The sequence below is a fragment of the Falco cherrug genome, chromosome 1, assembly GCF_023634085.1.
Source record: "Falco cherrug isolate bFalChe1 chromosome 1, bFalChe1.pri, whole genome shotgun sequence".
Lineage (NCBI taxonomy): Eukaryota > Metazoa > Chordata > Aves > Falconiformes > Falconidae > Falco > Falco cherrug.
In genome coordinates this window covers 75,819,280-75,839,802 of record NC_073697.1, presented here as the reverse complement: position 1 = coordinate 75,839,802, position 20,523 = coordinate 75,819,280, and the positions used below count along the sequence as shown (strand labels likewise).

Below are 20,523 nucleotides of genomic sequence, written 5' to 3'. Positions count from 1 at the left end.
TGACAGAGCTTCATTATTTGTTTGAAGATTTGTTTGTACAACATTGGCAGTCTATTTCCCAAAAGAGCTTCTGGCTGTTTGCCCTCCCAAAGAGTAGCAAAATTTAGCATTAACTGGCTCCCCCTAGTCCTACCATACTGAGCGTAAATAGAACCTGCATTCGGTTTATTCTCTGCTATTAATAGCTGCAATTTAAGCCTTTCATTTATAAAGCTTCTCTTTTTGACTCATCTACTAAGTTGTGAAAAATTAATTAAAAATCGGAAATGGACTACAGTAGGAAATCCTTGCCTAATCTGAAGCTCTCGGCATCTTTACCCCAAGCAGAGAATATAGACATAATGTCTCAGGACGTCCTTCAGCAAGGAGAAAGAAAATACTGGGCAGAGAGGCAGCATCAGCTAGAAACAAGAGCAAAAACATGCTACTGTAAGATCACGTGGTAGTTACACAGAGATTACCTGCTCAGTGGAGATCCAGGGCATTTAGCTCTCACTCTGAAAATGCTAATTTCACTCAAATCTCTTCACAGCTTCTCCTTGTTCTAGCAGACGGAGCAGGCTCCCCAGCTGCTGTTAAGCAATGCTGCACCTGGAGGGTTAATTTATTGGAGGTGAAGCTATGTCTGATTTTGATTTAACTCCAAGGTTAAGTTCAGGAAAAGTCATCCCTCAGCAGGCTGTTAAAACTCCAGTCTCAATTGCGTTATCGTTTCCTTTTTGTGATCTTTTCCTGCTTCTTGGACTTACTTCTTGTTCATGATAAGAAGAGACCAATTAGCAGAGAGACTGCCATGCTCTTACACAAAGCTTTTGTATTTTGGGACTATGATGTAGTCAGCACAATCAGCTGTTTTCCTTCCTTTTCTGCTTTCCTTTCACACTTTGTAAATATGTGGATTCTTGATAAATATGAGTGAAGTGTTGTGGATGCTTGGTAAATATGAGTGAAAAATAACTTCAGTTAAGTGTGCAGCAAAACAGTTATCTGAGAAGAAAAACATTATTTCCTCATGTCCAGTTGCCTGTGCTGTGACCCCGGTTATGACAGTCCTAAATCACTTTATTTCAGGCATTACAGGATGGACGTTATTTTCTGTAAAAAGAATTATTGTTGTGTTTTGAAGTCCATATATTCCATCAGTGCAAATTCAAGTGGCACTGTAAGATGCACTTCAGCATGCTGCTCACCGAACTAGAATTTCTCATGGAAACAGGTTGCCTTAATGCACCAGTCTGTGAAATGGCTGGGTGGGAAGCTGAAGATAACTGCGGGCATTACTGAAGTATCTATGTGAAAAACCAGGTCAGCATTTCCCTGGTAATAAGCGAAAGGCTTTTTCAGTTCCCATCTACCAATCTAGATTCACCATCACAGGACTGTATGTTCTCTTTCCAGAACTCTGCTGGTAGTTCCTGGCAAAGAAAAGGTTCATTTTCTAAAACATCTGACTTCTATTTGACCAAAGCAAGAGAATGGAAAAATGTATGGCTTGGGACTGCTTTGGGTTCAAACTTTTTTACAGCGATACTTAATTTTTCATGTGGCTTGAATGTTCTTCCCCCCAGACTGCTATGACAACACATGATACGATGACACTCAGTAATTGTGATCTCAGAGCTCAGCAGCACTGGCCAACAGATTTTTCTGGATCGGCTGGGTGTGATCTGGCCAGCTCATACATAATCAGGAACGGAGGCAAGGACAGCCACCTGTTCGGTTTGATTTGTGTTGCTTGCAATACTAAACTTATACAACAATCTTGGTAGATATCCAGGAATTGATTTATTTATGGGCAAGGACAAGTACTGGATGTAGTTTGGATGGCATTTAAAATCTTCCATTACCAGTAGCCAGACTCTCCCGCAATGGTTGTGACACATCTAGGTGGGTAATGTCATAGACAGGACAGTCCAACCTGTACACCAGCAGTACAAAATCTGTGTTTTGGTACACCCAAGGATAAGCTGGCTCTGTCTGAAAAGAGCAGCCTTCTGTGCCTGCATTAGTAAAACCAAACCAAAGCACAGATTTGCCCAAACCAGCGTGAAAATAACTATTTCTTTTTTCTGACTAAAAGAAGGAAATAATTGGATACGTCAGTATTGTCTCTTCCAAGTTTTACTGTTTGTTTCTGAAGGGCTCCTTGAACTATGGTCAGCCCTAAGGCTCTAGGCACATTCCCATTCTTAGTAAAGAGTAATTAGCTGATCCAACATATTTATTGAATCACATGATTGCAGACCACCTGGTTTTCACTTGTCTCTTGGTTTGCTGTGGTGTCTGAGAGCTGCCATACAAGAAGGGAAGAAGGAGGCTGAGCCAGCTGTGCGGGGCTCAGCAGAAGCAGTCCACTGCCGCTGCGACCGGCTGTAAGATGGAAGTGAGCAGCTGGTGCTGGCTGGACTGCGGGCCTCTGTCAGGCTGTGGCAAGTAGGGGTGGGTTCTTGCCTGCACCCCACACCTCCCTATGGGAGTAAATAACCTGTGGGACCATCCTGCCTTAGATTATTATAGAAGGATTTGTGTAGGGAACAACAGAAGGAGAATTTCCTAACATTTTGCTGTAGCCAGGCTTTGCTGGCTTTAAACTTACATTGCAGGGAAGAGAGGTCATTAAATTAGCGTGGACAGGAGAGAAGAAATGAGCAAGGAAAGGCTGGTGTTTGTTGACAGAGGTCTCTCGGACTGTACATTCATAGCTAGTCAGATATCCCAATCTCTTGATGGTTCTCATAGTGTTTGTTGAGTGAGATGTTCCAAAGACACTGGCTTTGTAGTATCTTTCATCTTAATACATATACTTGACCCTCTGAGACAAGTAGAACTCAGTATTTCCAGGTAATTCTGAATATCTTGAAGGCTAGCTGAGGGTGTGCTGTGTTCAGGCAAAGAGGGAGGCTGGACTGGAAAAGGGTCTGAATAGCCTGGACAGGATCTGAAGTTGGCCTTCAAGCAGAACCCCAGCAGAAATTCCACCAGCTTTATGAACTGACGAAGAGGCTTTCCAAAACAGTGACAACTTGGGAAGTGTCACTGTCATGACACTGCGACTGAGGTTGTTGGTTTTCCTCCCTCTCTATCACAGGGCAGAATTCAGCTTGTGTCAGTTCCCCGTGCCAGAATGGAGGAACCTGTATCAATGACAGACAGAGCTTTATTTGCGCTTGTCGCCACCCCTTTGGAGGAGTCAACTGCAGTACGAAGCTGGTGAACGACAATTCTCTAAGTGTCGGCAAGTAAAGAATTTAGTAGTGCAATATGTGAGCGGCATGGGCCTCTGCCCTGGGGCCTAATTAGAAAGCATCGCTGGTCAAAGGTCCCGCATTTCACTTTAATGAGTGCCAACTCAAGTAGTAGTGTCCTGTGGTGACTCATGATGTCTTTCTTTAATATGACCAGGTGACGGGACTAAATTGGGCTGGGACCAGCCATAATAGCTGGAAAGCTCCCTGCTGAATTGTGCAGAGCGGGAATGTGTGCAATAGATGTATTTGAACATGATATCATGGAATTTGAAAGGGGAGGTAAAATCACATCACTGGGGAATACTACCTCCAGCATGGCCATAAACGCTCTATAAATACAAGTAGCTACCGTGATATGTGGGACTATGGCCTCAAGGAGTCATTTTAGGCACACCTCTGATTTTCATCAGTAGAGGATGCAGCCCTTGAAAGATATTAAAAAAAAAAAAAAAAAAAAAAAAAAGACGGAAACTGCTTATTCAGTCCAGAAAACAAATAAATAATTTACATCCAGGCCACATGGAATGTCAATTTTATGCAGATTTCAGCAGCCATTTGGCTGAATCTCACTCATGACGGTATAAGAATAGTGAATAAAATAATTTGTACAGAGGAAGGGAATCATGGTGTGCAGGCTCAGCTTGAAGAGAATAATATATACTTTTATTCCCTCATTTAACATCAGGAGTGCTAAACCTTTTCGGTGTTTGTCTAAGATTTTAAACTTTTTTTTTTCTTTTTGGAGGGGGTGGGGATGGGAAAAGAAAGAAAAGAAAAAGAACAGCTTCCTTAATGATAACATAGCATACACAAACATGAGGTTCCCTTGCTGTTTCTAAGATTATTCTTCTGTGGGTACACCTAGCACTAATTGTGACAGAAAATTACTTTTTATAAAATACAGAAAAACTGTGTTTATGCAGAAATACTGTGTTTCAGTTGCTCAAGCTAGTGGATCATGTGTCTTCAGAAAAGCTGCTTTTGATCTTCTGGCTGGTCTGAGTTGTCTTTGTGCAATGTAACATTACTTGAAGTTGTTCTTTATTCCGTTCCAGATTTTTCAAAAGGATCATACAGATATGCACCTATGGTGGCTTTTTTTGCCTCTCATACATATGGAATGACGACTCCAGGACCCATCAGATTTAACAATCTGGATGTCAACTACGGAGCTTCATTTGCCCCGGCAACCGGGAAGTTCCACGTTCCATATCTGGGAGTCTATGTTTTTGAGTATACCATCGAATCGTTTAGTCCACGTGCCTCTGGCTATCTGGTTGTTGATGGAATAGACAAACTCACTTTTCAGGCTGAAAATATTAATAGTAACAAGTACACCGACAGAGTAATTACTGGAAATGCTTTATTAGAATTAAATTATGGTCAAGAAGTCTGGCTCAGACTGGCAACTGGCTCTATTCCAGCCAAGTATCCACCAGTAACTACATTTAGTGGTTACTTGTTGTATCGTACCTAAGTCAGTCATAAATGTGAATAGTTACCATTAAATGCAGCAACCTGCATGTGAATTTATCTTTGCCTTTAAATATTTTGTTTCCTTAACAGCAGTAAGTTTCTCAGAGTAACAATACTGATGGCATTTAAAGTGTGGATTCTCCAAGAGGTTGCTTGTTTGTAGCCACATGCACATCTTATAAAAAGAGTCCACAGGTTGGAGATGGGGGGAAAAATAAGCATCTTCCTTATATTAGCATGATTGGGAAGCACAAATCTAATTATGTTCTACATTTACATTGTATAAACATACTTACACAAGGTTGCTGATAATCAGTTCTCAAAGCTGGTTTTGATTATTCTTTTTCAACCTAAGTGCATAAGAGAGGTGATGGATGGAGTCTGATGACTCAGGTGCTGGGTTACTACTTAGGTCATTGTATCAAGTGATAATCATGTATATATTCTGTCTGGAAAAAATATATTTCTTTTTCATTTTGCTTGATGTTATTCTCCACTTACCTTGATATGTCAGTGTTTATTTGATTCATTATTTTTAACGTAACCAGTATGATAACAAACTGGGGGATTATCTAGCAGAAAAGAATGAGAAGGAATACTTAAAAGCTGCATGTTGATACATTCAGATTAGAAAGAAGGTACTCATTTTTAGAAGTGAATGTAACTAGTCATGGGAAAAACATTATAATGGATTTGGTGGAGGCTCCCTGTTGCTTGAAACATTTAAACTGCAGCTGGATTTTCTTTTGGTGATATGTTTTTGAGCAAACATGGGTATATTGGCTTCACATATATTTTAGCATGTAAACTTTAGCCTATAAAGTACACAAGGTTAAATGACATAATCATAGTACTTTCTAAGTTTGAAGTCTATCAATCTATGATTTTGTTTGTTTCTGCATTATATTCACAAACTACTGAGGCAAGATGAAATGAACATTGGTCTGCATAAACCAGAATGTGATTTGCAAGCACCAATACAATATAAAAAAAAATATTTTTACTTCATGCTGTGACTGCCTGAAAACAAATAAACCAACAAGTTTGCGTCCTTATCAGTTGCAAAGTCCTGGGCTGCTGCAGTTTCTTGATGTCCTACCAGCTGCTGTGACTGAGTTTGTTTCTGGTTATTGCCTGTTAACACTAACTGATCAGATTTTATCTCTCTATGTGTTTGTCTTCCTCCCCTTTCTTATCCTCCCAGCTGAAAAAACTTTCTCACACTCTGCATGTTCTTACCAGTTGGTGCCACTGACCAGGTGTGTTCCCATCGTCGCCTCCCTTACCATGTGCCAGGCTTCTCCCTACACCTTCTTCTTTATGGTTCCTTTGACCAGCTATCCTTCAAGCTGCAGACACTCTCCTTCCATGGCCCTTACATGCAGTTAGCATTAATCAGCATGCTCCAGCGACCTGTGATAATTTATTGAAGCCCCGAATGTTTTGAAGCTCTCTGAATTATTTTGTTTTCCACTATCAGGAACTTTTCTTGAAAACACATGAGAATCTTCAGCTCTCTTCTTAGTATTACTTCATGGACTTTATCAGATCTTAAGATGCACGTCCATAAAATTACTGAATTCTCCCACACTGTGTGTGGATAAGAGAATCCACAACATTTTTCCTCAGGTGTATAAAGCTACACTTTGTTTTTCAAAACTGAAGTGCACATTTTCCACCAGGAGCATTGGTGCTGAAGCGTGTCTGTGGGCGTGCGACTGTGCAGTGGCTGCCTGAACCATGCAGCATGCGGCATTCTCCCAGCTTTGGCAGGGCATCCTACCATGGCTTGTGGTTAAGGACAGCAGCTGAGAATTGATGAAAGCTTTCCATCGAAGCCCATTTTCTGAAGCCATAAATTCACAAATTAATCCTTGCAGCACATAAATAGTGATTAAAATATCCTACGTTCCATGAAGGATCTGACAACAGCAGAGCCGCTACTCTAAGGGCCAACTGCAAATCTTGGTAACAGGGTGGAATGTTTTGCTATTGTTCGTATTTTTGTTTGGGTGTTTTTGAGGCCAGAAATCCTTTCTTCTACGTACCTGATGGATTCTTAATGTACCCTGAACCCTGAATGAGTGCACCACAGATCCTTCTCCTGTTGCATGCCATATTTTTCTGTAAACACTCAAAATCTTTGATGCAACAATAACTTAGCCTACCATATCATTTAATTTTATCAAGTATAATGACCACAAGCCCAAATCCCTCCTTGTATGATTTTGTCATTTTAATTGTATTTAGTCCTCCTTATCCCTGCAGTGGCTATGGCTAAATGGCATGAAAATTACTCTGCAGATGAAATTCAAATGACCCACCAGAGACTGCATCTCTGTTTTAAAGTACCTTTCTTCACCCTCGCTGCCCTTGTCACTGAGTTCTTCAAGCTGGGTTCCCATCTTCACAGGTGCTATTTTCCCCTGGCAGCCACGTACTTTCTGTCATTGTACTGGTTTTCTTTCCTCTTTTCTTTCCCCCCCCCTTTTTTTTTTCCTCACAAAACTCCAAATTTGTTGGGGTACAGTAAGAATTCTGATTAAAACTGCATCTGCAGGAGTAACGCACAGAAAAATAATTTCCCTAACAGAACATAGTACTGAAGCTAATTCTCATTGTACTTTTTAAAATATGGAAGAAACTATATTTTGAAAATATAATAAAGGTACACTCCTCTTTTTTAATCTGTGCAATAATCCATTCAAATCTTTCCTGAGATGTAATAAAACTAAATACACTTGGCTTTGTCTACTGTTAAAAACTAAAATGCAGACTCTTTGCCATGAAGGGACGTTTGCATTGGCCTCTGAGGCTTATTAATGGGTCTGTGACTATGTACCTGGCTGCCTGGACTAATGAAGCAAACAATATTGAAAAATAACTGAGGATCAATAAAATCAGTCAGCCTCGCCTTTATGCAGAATAGACAGCAATCAGGCTGAACTCCCGGGATAACTTTTTAGGCATCAACGAGGAAAGGCAGGCACCTTGTCATCCCTCAGCTTTCATTTCCATGCTCTGATTTGCATTCCCTAATGATAGCAGGCAGCAAATCTGAACGTTCATCTCTACCCACAGCCCTTGTAAGGGACCACAAAGCCATCCTGAGCCTTTGTACTTCAGAGTGAGCGGTGTTCTCTTTATTTGGGTGACTCAATAACCATGGCAACATTTTGTCTGGTTTGGCTTTGACAAGCCCATCCAATTTTCTCTGGAGCTTGCATTATCATTTCCTCACACGTATCAACCAAGTTATCGCTGAAGGCATTCCCCAGCGCCTCATATGCTTAGCATTTGTGTTCAGATCAGCATTTTGTTTTCCTCACATACCTTTTCTAGCTGAATAGCCAGCACAACCCTGTTTCGCTCCAGCTGATGCCAAACTTCCCCGCTAACACATGCCTGCCTGATGCTGACTTGCAGGTATCACTGTCTGTCCATACATCTGGGATATTTTTGTTCAATCACGTTTTTTTCTCCAAGATAATAACATCTACTTTGGCAGTATGTGTGGGGGGAAAAGCTATTATTTTGGAATTCAGGCATTGACCTGAAAGCATCTATTAGAAGCAACACTGCAGCTAAACCTCGCCGAAAGCCGTGGGTATCTGATGATTAAGTACCTTTGGCAGTGGGATAATAAGTGCATTGAGATAGCTGCAAAACGAAATCTTCCTCACAGCTGAATTTGGGCAGGTGAGCAGGAGCGTGCAAAACAAAATAAGACACACACCCACACCCCCCCCCCCCCCTACTTTTGACATTTCCAAAGAATAAAAATATATAACATGGCTTTAAATGTCTTTCACTGGTGGCTGCTGCTTGGGTGCAGGAACTATTGCCTAGCACTTCCATGGAATTCTTTAACCCCTTAAGGCCATCAGATGTATCACAGAGTTAGCAAGGTCTACATTTTTTCGTCCAGTTTTCATTTTCTTAACCCATATATTTTTAATACTTAGCTGACTGCTAGAAAGCCCAACCCCCATGCTCCTGTTATACTAGAGCATTACCAAAACCAGAAGACAGGAATCTTCTTTAGTTATTGCTGAACAGGGTTTTTTACTTACTAAATCTTCCCTGTGGAATCACGTTTTTCGCAGGGTTCCGTACGAAGTACAAGTGTTTATCACCACTTTGTATTTAAAATATGCAGCAGCGCTGTAGCCATTTTCGCTTTGCAACGCTGCCGTTCTCCCGCTTTGTACAATAGCAGTGGCGGCAGGAGAGTTGGCGAGAGTGAGATATAATGAGACACTGTCTTTTGATGGGAGTCCAGTCGAGAGGGTTTGGTAGGAACACTTTTATCGGCAAGCTGCTTTCTAGCTGAAGTCGCTACAGATATGTTACAACCAACACACTGGCTCGTAATGAACTTCCTTGCCCTTCTTCCCCACCCTCAGAAATCTGCGGTGGCTGCGAGCTGAAAACAGGCTTCTGCATTCACATATGACATGTAAACAAACTGAAGTGTTTCTGAAAATATTGATGGTGGTGGTTGCTGCTGAAGATTCTTATCTTAGGAAATGCAAGTCGCAAACAAAACAGACCGTGGCTGTTTACAAACAGCATGCAAGTACTCCCGGAAAGCTTGCTGTTTGGGTCTGCAGGAGTTGGGAGATACCATGCAAATGATCTGAAGTGCCCAGAAGTTCTTTATAAACACCAAAAGCCTTTTGAAAGCTCTTTGAACCCATTATTGGAAACCAGTATGTCTCACATCCACACAGATTCGGCATGATGAAGGCTTATGTGTCTCAAATGAAATGGCATATTTGACCGAAACATCTGCTAGAGCATCCTTCCTTCTTACCTGATGGCAAAGTCAAGAATGGTGGCAATTAAAATAAAATCACTAAAATGATGGACATGTTTAGACAGAGAATTATCTTCAGCTCTATCAAGACTGATCTGACTGCAGATTTCCTTGGAAAGGAACAAAAAACCAAGTTCCGACATCCATTGCTAGGCTACTTATTGCTGCTTACTGAAGTGAAAAAATACGTGTAAAAGAATTGTTTACTCCTAACAAAGGAAGTGCCACTACCAGCTTATACAGGCAAGAGACAATTTTCAGGCTCAATGATTAGACACGTTCTAGAAGAACATAGTAGACCTCAAGTATGGTTTTCGTCAGTAATTTCTAGGGTCTAAGTTGATCCCCCTGTTGCCTTGGCCCCAAGAGCTGGACATTACTGCAGCTTGTCAGTAGGTACACACTATCGTAATACACTTAATTCTCGAAAAAGAGGAACTATGCTTACAGGAAAAGGAGAGAGAGCGCATTAAAAGTTAAAAGGCAGCAAAGGAAACTGTGCAATGCCATCAGCAATGCATTAAGTACATTTTACATTACCTTTAGCCAAAAAGTACTAAAGGTCAACCCTTTACATGTTGAATTTTTGTGTGTGAGCTAAACAGATCTATGAGAGCTGTAAGAATTTAAATCAATTTGCCTGTGAGCTTGCCTTGTTTGCATAGGTTTGGACTTTGACTGAACTAGTACCTATGACCATTTTCCCCAACAGAATTTCAGATGCTTAAATAACTGTGAAGGAAAGGCACAGGTGCATAAGCAGGGAAATAACACAGGCCTTGTTTGTACCTAGTAAAGCACAAAATAAATTTTTACCCTTTGGCTTGCGTGATGTACCTTCCTAAACACAGGTGAAGAGAAAAGTAATTTAAAACTAGGATATTTTAGTATACTCAACTGACATGGGTGATAGTTCATCAACAAATAGGATGCCCAGCTGCAAGGGGCTGTATGAAAGGCGAGTTTTTATAGTGGTCCGTCCCAATATTTGAATTATTGTAGGACATGGAGTTGTCGTCTAGGAAACCAATTTCAATCTTTCACTGTGAGAAGTAGATTTTCTTGTGGGACTTCACCTCTGTGGAGTGATATGAAGCTTCCTGGGTGGGTGTGTGATGTTGCCACACAAGTACAAAGCCTCACTAGAAACCTGAGTGGGGGCTGAGAGCTTGAACCGCTGCTCCTGTGTGTGCAGCCCCGTGCCACGTGTGCTCAGGATGTGCTCCTCAGGTCGCACAGCACCTCTGTGCATTCTTGGTGACTCCCAGCCTTTCCTCTCTCCTACCCTGCATTTCTTTCTACTTCCCTGCTGGTTTTGAAAATGACCCGACAGTGCTGACTTTGGAAATTATGATGCAATATCCTTGCACCAGCCTTCTTCTGAGACATAAAATAAACCCACATCTTCCCCTTCCCCTAAATAATTTTAGTTTGCTAAGTCCTATGGACAACCCAATTACTGTTGTTTTCACTAGAAAACTCCCAAAAGCTTGTGTGGAGGAAAGGGTAGAGTATTCTTTTAATCTATTTGTACAGAAACACAGTATTTCATTGCTGTTGTTGTTTGCATGTGCATTTTTCTTTTCCAGGCAGTAACAGGAAAGCTGATGGGGGAAATTAACTTTTCAACCAGGTAACACAGACTTTTGTTAGAGGAGCAAGTGCGTGGCCGAGAAGCTATCTAGTAGTCCCCTGGTTTAAAGTTTGTCCCACTTGGTGCTACACTTTTCATTTTTATAGATGTATATACAATCTGACCACTCCTTTGGCAGCTTGTTTCATACCTCTGCCTGCAGATTGTACTCTCAGAGGTTATTTTCCCAGTGATTGTTGATGAGACAACGTGTGCACATCAAAGGCTCGGTACTGGCAGAGAAAAATAATCGACCTGCTATAAAAATACATGGAGATCCTTTCAGATTAAGGTAAACTGTTGGTCACCCAGCAATGCTGCCCAGCAGAAAGCTGTAGCCGGCAGGGAGAACTTACCTATTTTTTGTAACGGGATTAGAAGCAGGTTCAAATGTGTGAAAATGGAAGAGGGCAGTTGAAACTAGAGAATGATTTAAAACTCTGCAGGAAGAGTTACTCCAGAGCTGGTATGTGAAATTGTTGCCATGTGTATAGGACAGACCCACAGAGCTTTTTAACACTGCTGAGAATCAGGTGAAAAATTCTCTTCTGCGTGATCGGAGAAACTTCCTATTTAATGTAGACAGAGAATGAATTGCAAGACACATAAACCTGTGAAATCAGATTTCATCGTAGCATTTAAACACGAGTAAAGCCTTGATGTCCATCTGAAAGCAGAAGGGAGGTAGAGAACAAGAATCATGCGACTCCTGAAACTTGCTAAGAAAGCTATGGATGGGAACAGCAAACCTGGATCTGAGCGGATCTGAGTGGGATGCTCGCTTTATTACTGGGAAGAACATGATTAAACTGGGGACATCCAGGGTATTTTGGGCAATCTCAGCTCTCATGGTGCCATCTCCAAGTATTAGATCAAAACTGGGGTATAACTTACAAATGGGTACGTAACAACCCTAACTCCAGCCTGTGCCTTGAGGTGGCTGTGCAGATGTCCCCTTGGCTTAGGAGCACTGATAAAAATAAACTCATTGAGTGAAGTGTCTGTCTCCTGTCAAATGACCTGATGTCAGCTGCATGCAATTCTGAATACAGTTTTGCAAAACTTATAATGAAAAAACCTGAATCCTTATCTAAATGAGAACCACTTGGTTGAATTTAAACCAAATAATACCTTTTCCAAAAATATTTGAGAAAATAATGAGATTACTTTTCGCAGTTAAAATCTCAAAGATAGACTTAAAAAAATGTAGCAAAATATGTCCAACAACTTTTCAGTATATATATTGGGGAAACTAAAAGAGGGGAATTGGTTTTGTAGCCCTTTATTTCTGCTAGCTGCATTGACCTTGTAGGAGGGAGGAAGATTCTTGCATACAGAGAGCAGCGCTAGTGGCAGTGTTAGTGCAGCAAAGTTTTTAAAATCTCAGGCTTACGTGGTTATAGCAATGAACAAATACCAAACTGTATGTGTGTTGCTCTTCTTGTCTGATGGAATAGAGCTATGTGGAGCAACATGTGCACGGCAGGTACTTTACTGCAACGGTGCTGAAAAGAGCAACACGTCTGGCAGAAGTAAATTAGCATTTACAGCAAGCATATAAAAAGTTGGGGAGTATCAGAGAAGTAGAAATGCCTGACAACACTGACAGGTTAAGAGCCAGGTGCCGGCTCATGTCAAGTTTTCTTGCAAGTCTCCTGTTGTGTTTGTACCTTTCCACCTTGAGGCCACTCTAAGAAATGACCGTGAGCCTCACAGCCTGCAACCGGCACGGTTATTGTGAACAGCAATGTCTGTTTGCCACCTGGAAGCGTGTGACCAAAATTAGTGAATGCTGGCAGCCTGCTCCTATGCCACCAAGTGTCAGGGTGGATCACTGACTTTGGGATGATAGTTCTTGCTTCTCGACCGTCTACTAAAATAATGATGTCTGGTGGCAAAAGGACTGTCTTGGAGCAATCTTGCATCACCATCCAATGCACTACTTTTCTTCCCACAATTATTTTCAAAAGTGCTGGCACCGACAGCTTGGTTATGAAGCTGCTTTCCGGCTAACAGCTTTAATAAGAAATTTTCATTTTGGTTTTGGTCCTTCCCCAGCATGATGACTCTCCTCTGCAGAATTACAGCACCAGCCACGTGCTCGTGTGCGCTGAGAACAGCGTGCTGCAGGCGCTGGTGCTGTTGGACCGGGCTCTCAAACCGGGCAGAACTGATCAGAGCAGTATTTCTGCGGTGCTTCAACCTTTCTGCAGTGAACCCCACACAGTTTCACATTTTTAACTTGCTTTTCTTTCCTGTCAGTTCACTCCAGGCACACTCTCTTGAGGGCTCGGTTCTTGCACCCATGCTGAGCTCCTGCATTTCTTTGGAACAGGCAGCACTCAACATGATTTCCACCATCATTGCTATGCCAATGATTCACCAGTTTATTTATCAAATGCTTGGGAATTTGCTTTCAAATCCTATTACTTCCATGATCCAGGAGTGCAAAAGGAATTCCCTTGGGAATGACATCTCTCTCTACTGCCTCAGCACAGTTTCATGCTTGTTTTTAAAGGTGTGTGTTGTGTGATCTCCGATCCATTCTTTTCTTATGAACTTTACAAACACGACTGGGTTCCCCTGCAGCTCTTTAGAGTCCAGTCTCTGAACATACCACTTCAGTCACCCCCAGAAAGCTGACTCACAGGGGCCTTAAAAAATTAAATTCTCCTTTTGGTGTGGCTTCCCCTCGGGGCTGCACCTTGAGCAGCTTTCCCTTCTCACGTGGAAGCAGGGACACGCAGGCGTGCCTTCCCGTGACGCAGGGATCTCAATCGCAATTTCCATGTCACCAGCCTGGGCTCTCCTGCCCAGCTCGGGGACACCCAGCTTGAGAGCAGTGTGAACTGGGACAATTTCCAGCTGGTGGGTTTCACATGGAACCCAAAAGTGCCACGAACACCCAGAGCTGAAGACAAATTGCGACTTCTGTGTCTCTCAGCATAAAAACTAACTTCAGTAAAGCTACACTTACCGCTAACGGCAGAGACCCTAGCTCCTAACCTGGCGTCATACATGGCTTTACACAGTTTGATTGTGAAAAGTAATTTAAAATACATTGAATTACTCTGTTTTCCTCTCCTCCTGGGATCACTTTCATGTCCAATACTTTCTTGTTGGAGTGGGACTATTTGTCACAGCGTTTCAAATGGTTAGCTTGGAACTATGTATGCCTCTGGAGTCCCCAAAACATTTGAAGCTAAGCACTTTAAAATTCAAAGAGGCTTTGCTCCAATACATAGACGCAAAAATGCTTTCACAGTAATAGTTGCAACCCTTTTAAAAAATCCCTTCATTTTCAGGCCCCGTTGCATTACAAGACTCATTCTCCTTGTACCTAGCAGATCTAAACTGCACTTTTTGAAGTCACAAAGCTTCCCTCTAGTCTCCTAGGCGCTGTGAACCCAAGTCCTCCACAAACCTATCCAGGTTGTTGACCTGCTATAATCTTTCAGGAAACTGAGATTTTGCTTTGGAAACTCACTCTGATTTACTTCTGTGTTGCCAGTTTTACACGGCTTGCAAGGTATCCCTGCAGATCTAAACCCCTCCAGATTAAATGTATTTATCATGTATATATTTCCTCATGATCCTTTTTTCCAACCATATGGAATGAGTTTGGGCTTTACAGCAGTTAATTTGCAAATTATTGTATTGTGTAGACATGTAGAAGGGTAACAATCCCAGAGAAGACAAACCCAATGAAAACAAAAGGAAAGTTTTTGCTTTGTCTGGCCTCTCCTTCCTTTGCACTGGTACCATCTAAAACAGTTTTCTCCATTAAGATTAAAACAAGCAGCTTGATTCTTAAAGCTAGCAATTATTTTTGAGTGCTCTGGTGATTCTAATGACACTGTCAAGGGTTCACTCGTGTTCCTGCAGTAGCCATGTGGCTCTGTTTCAGATTGCCAGTTTCTCTCTCCTACAGGGTCTGCGCCCCGTGAAGGGTTGTGACGCTGCTACCAGTCTAATGCATTTGTGCATGTGCTGTGAGGAGCTGCACGCCACCTGCCCACAACTTGTAACTTCAGCGCCGAGCTAGAGAGAGCTATGACAGCCTGTTCCCCAGAGGTTCCCGCACTCTGCCTCCTAACAGGTGGCTGCACGGCAGGATCCGAGTCTGGGAATGTCACTTGAAAGTGAAAGTGGGAGTGGGAAAAAAGGGGGAAACTATACTGGGAATGTACAACAGCAAAGAACCGCACCCTGTAAAGCCTGGGTGTGAGATGCATCCTGATAATGGTGAAAGTATGTTCTGGAGCGAGAGAAGTCAGCAGTAAGGGAAAATCAAATTGCTGAGTGTTGTCAGCAGCTGTAATTGTTGGTATCATGCTGCACACATCTTGGATTGTATGATGAACAATGTGTGGTCTGGACATCATGGGCAAGGCCTTTATACTGATCTTAATTAATTAATTGCTTTAGAATTCAAACTGGCTCTTAATGAGAAATTTTCTGTCTAGTAAAGGGACGTAAAGGGAAAGATGTATTGTGAACCGAAGGCTGAACGCTGCTGGAGGAAAGCATCCAAAATCGGAAAGCAGCAAGTGATGAAGGAAAAGCAATATTTGACAAGAGATACTGAAACAGAGGAGAAAAATACGGGGGGGGGGGGGGGGGGGGGAGGGGAAAAGCAGGATTAAGAAAAGAAGGAAATACAAGGCAAAAATTATTGCGGCCAGTGATTCATGGGATCTGTATGATTTCCAGAGGGCTAAAGTTCAGCTCAAGGTATGCTTCACAACAGATACAGGTCTTTTCAGGGAAGGGGGGATGAGTCCAGCTGGTGAGAAAGATACAACAAAGAGCAGGAGAGACACTGAGAAAGCATTTTTGTCCTACTGCTGATTTTCTGCCTGTGTGACTCCAGCCTTTCTTTAGCTAGGCAGCACCCTCGTACCCAGCCAGCACACCCCTTTGACCAAAAGTAAGCATTTATATCAGGTTTTCTGGTTATAACACCATGAGGGGAAGAGCTGAAAGATTTTTATGATGAGCAGAGAACGTTTTCGTACATTCCTGATTTTTTTAAGCCAGATCAATTTGTCCTTGTACTATTCTGTAGAAACCTATTACAAATTGCTGCTGCTTGGTTCCTTGCCCATTGATATACGCTGTAATAGCTGGTATTATGTGAAGCAGAAGAGGGAGAGACAAGGTTAAGTCTTGGGGGTGGAGTGGAAAGAGGTGGTCTTCCTTACAGGTAAAGCTTGGAAAAAGATGAAACACCGTGGGGTTTCGGAAAAACTGAAGGTTGTGCTGAAAAGATGTTTCAGCTCAAACGGGAACACTCAGGGAGAAGATCAGCTTGCCTACTTGGCTCTGTCCCCTCCAGTTTGCCACTTCCAGCCAAAGAACATCCCTCTGCTTAGGAGGTGTGGGGGAGACCTGTTCTTCATGAGGAAGCAAGAACACTTCTTCATGACGTTTTGAAGAGGAGACACAACATCCTTTGGGGAGTTCAGAGTTGTCCAATCACCCCTTCCCACCTGTCCTGTAAAATGGAAATCTGTCAGAGACCCCCTGAAACCAGCAAAGGAAACACAAACACGCAGTGAGAGTGTGTCCTGCGCCCTGACTGAAGGAGACAGGAGCGTCCCTGCAGGGCAGGTGTGTGTGGCCTGGGCAGGAGCTGACGGCTGACATGGCTGCGGAAAGCCTGGGTGACCTTCTGGTTGTGTGGGTTGAGAGACCCCTGGAGCCACGCTTACTTGGCTACGGCTTTGTTGACTTTAATTATTAAAGATATGGAAGGAATAGACAGGGGACAGAAATGAATACCTATGTGTTTTGGATCATTTTTTTTCATTTTGCTTTTTATCCCTTTTCTTGGTTATCGCCGTTGTAATGCAATTTGCAATTTGTGGGCTAATCTTTCCCTGTGTGCCTTTCTCTCTTAATGCTCTGACTTAATTTTGTGACTTGTGTTTTTGGCGATGCTATGATTGTCAACTACATAATGGATTTTTTCTGCCGTTCTTTCCAAAAGCTCCAGAAAGCATCAGATGGTCTGAGTTGGCACTGTTCAACTGATTTCAAAACAGGTGAAGCAAAGCTGGCTTGAGGAGTTGATATGGCAGGGGGCTGGAGGGAAGAGGAACTTTCCTCTGACATCACAACACAAATTTAATAGTGGTAGATATGATTCTGTTTCTCATTTTTTGAACAATGCTGTTGAATCAGAATAGATATTAGGAAAGCTTTCCATTTTGCAGTCTCCTGTGGTATGACGCTTTGTTGACAGATGATTTATTTGCTTTCCCAGTATCTCTGCAATAGTTCATGCTTGTCACATTGTGAAGCCTTCCCGATTCACTGGGTCTCTGTAGAAAAATTTGTCTTCTTTTCTTGGATTTTCATGAGATCAATACATGGGTCCCTTCCAGCTGGAGTTATTCTATGATTCTATTCCTTCTCCCAACTCCATTGCAAGTGGTACAGGATAAGCATGGGATTAAGATTAAAACAAAGATGTGCAAACCTGTGTTTATTGATTGCCTGGTTGTGGTGACAAAAGTCTACTCAGACTCACTGTGAAGTGCAGAGGTTGCAGCAAGGTGCATCCTGTGTAGATCTGGCTTGTCGCAGGCAGCACAAGCTTGCAGTGAGTATTGACGGATTTTATCAGGTTAAGGAAGAGACAGAGGAGGAAGCAAAAATCAGTGTGAAATTAAGGTGAGTGCATGAATGCTTTTCCTTGAAAACAGTCTATTTAAAGCTGAAAACCCAGTCCCTCCCCATGATTTGACTTGCTTCAAGAAATCACTTTCACGTTTAGGGTGAGAATTCTCAGGGCTCAAAAAATGCACTGCACTTGTGTAAAATAATGAACTTGGGTTTGTGTTTGGGATTTTCTAACTCTCAGATCTTTTGCCTGAAAAATTAGTGACAGAAATATGTGTGGGATGGATTGGTGGGAAATATCAGTTTTGAGCAGTTGTGAAGTTTTTAATGTAAACCCTGGCTTTGTGATCTGGACCTTTAAGAAGGAGTCCTGTGAGACTCTTGGAAACTTAACATTATGTTTGCTTGTACTGCATGTCAAGTTTGTGTACCATAGCTGGTAAGCGGTGGTCTACATAAGCCACGTCTTGAAAGGGCTTGCTCATCCTTTTTTTCTTCTGACACAGCACTCGTGACTGTCCTGTTGCTGTTTAATATGAGTGCAACAATTAACTATTATGAAATTCAGGGACATGGCAATAATAAAACATCACAAGGATCAGTAAGTGTGCATGTGCAAATAATTGTATGACACTTTTGTTACTAGATCTTAAGTATTCAAAGTCCAGTGTTGTATCCTGCCCAACTAACACTTTGCATTTAAATGTAACTCATAGTTAGTGATGGATGCTGAGATAATTATATGAATAGGGGGATGAAGGTATGAGTTTATATACAGTCATTTATCTTCTGATAGCATGAGCAAAGCTTAAGTCAGATACAGTTAAATGAACTGAAGCTTTAACAGTGCCTTTTGAACTGCTTGGATTAACAAAATCAATCCTCATAAATTAAACTATCATTGATCTATGATACAATTAAGTTCTATAATCAAAATACACTATCAGTGCATGCAGCGTAACTGTACTTGTTCCAACGCTGAATTTTAACCACTGCTGGCTAACGGCTCCTGCCATGTCTTGTAAGGCTCCCATCTGGCATGGGAGATGCTAACGTTATGATTCAGTATTTCTTTTTCCGTTTTTCAATTTAGGCTGACATCTGCTGGTCTCCGCAAATGGCAGGCAACCCTGCTGAATGTAAACCAATTTGAGGCGGCGGCTTTTTCATTTTTTCCCTTTGTCATTTTTCCAGAGCTGGGAACAGCAACCAAGCCACTTAATTACAAAAGAAATTCACGCAGAATAATAACTCTCTGAGAGAAGAAAGGCAGGAACAATACCACGTAAAAGAAAACGAGTTTGACATAATAAATTACATGCGTGCATGCCCAATGTGCTGTGTGAGTACTCAAAGGAGCCAATAGCAGCTACTGTATATTGGCCAATTAGACCTAAACAAAAAAGGTGTTATTTAAGGGCACCATACTGTGGGTCGTAATGAGGAGGCTGTGGATAGGAGTCCTCTCTTTTACACTCTCAGTAAGACTAAAGAGAGGGGGGATGGCACCAGGTCGGGCAATCAGCATTAGACGTTTGAGTAAGTGTGTGACAATGGTGGCAAAGTGCTTGGTGTTGGAGGGGGTGGGAGGTTCCTCCAGGAGCTACCAGCGCTCCAGGTGGAGAAGTACTAGGTGGATCTGGCCAGAAGCAGCCACAGAAATGAGAGGCTGCTGCCCACCACCATGACTAAATAAAACAAGAGACACCTCTGCATTCCGAGCTTGCTGTAGGTTTCTTGCCTCTGACTGCAATTTTATAAAAACGAGTTGATGGACACCTTACGTTGGCTGCAGCACTCCTTGCCCAGCCAGCTACCTTCAAGGCTGTTCAAGTGTACTTCCAGCGGTCCAGCCTCCGCCTACGTGGACTCAGCGGTATTGTTTCCTGGCTGTTATCCTGGACAGGGATCCATTCACAACAAGCTGCTCACTTCGCGCTTCCACACTGTGGCTCAGAAGCCCTGAGTGATGCCACTCATCGCTGAGCGAACTATCAACCTGTGGAGGCACTGATATTTGAGTTACGGTGCAGATACCATTTAGGCGGTGTATACTGGTTCCCCAGAGGTAGCTGGTCGGGCACTCCTGCATCTGAACTGCTCACAACATTTTTTGCTCTTGCCACCTTTCATTTCCATTTGTTTTGGTTCTTCATTTGAGGCGGCTGGCATCCCTGCCCGTGTATTTCCCACTACAGTCGCATCACTTTGTCTTTTCCAACATCCATCCTATGCAGATGGAAGGGAGAAGGGAAGCTTTAATTATGCAATGTCAGCTTCTCCTGTAATGCCAGCGTGTTTCAAGTGCAGGTTACTGACACGAACCATGTCCGTGGAACCTACCGGCTGCCTGGCCTTCAGCAGGAGGTGCTTGAGAGTCAGTCTTACCCTGTTCTCCCCATGGGGCACCCCACTCAGCACCTGTGTCGGCTGTCAGAGCTAATGCCCTGAGACACTGCAACACATAAGTCATTGCACAGGGCAGATGCACTTTAAATCTTGCACTGAGGACGCCCTGAGCTGGGTTTGGCTTTGTAGAAAATACTTGGTGCTAATGGTGAGAACTCATGACATTGATCTTTGTCCTTTGGGAACTGGGTTGAAGACTGCTTCCTTCCTTACAGCTGTAGCTTGGAAGAGCCAAGACAGTTGAGCCAGTGAGGCAGGAGAGCCCTTCCAAAGCTGCCTGCCCCACCTCTGTCAGCTGCCATGGCTGACAA

General features: G+C 42.6%; 1 protein-coding gene across 2 annotated transcripts in view; it reads left to right on the top strand.

Moving 5' to 3' along the window:
* The window catches only part of MMRN1 (multimerin 1), a 44,486-nt gene extending 38,707 nt beyond the window's left edge, over positions 1 to 5,779 (top strand). For both annotated transcript variants that reach the window (XM_027801701.2, XM_055726326.1), the window contains 2 exons: positions 3,089 to 3,235; positions 4,304 to 5,779. In XM_027801701.2, coding sequence (XP_027657502.1) covers positions 3,089 to 3,235; positions 4,304 to 4,725 — 569 coding nt within the window. In that variant the 3' untranslated portion in view covers positions 4,726 to 5,779. The remainder of the gene's footprint in view (positions 1 to 3,088; positions 3,236 to 4,303) is intronic.
* Positions 5,780 to 20,523: the final 14,744 nt, after the last annotated feature.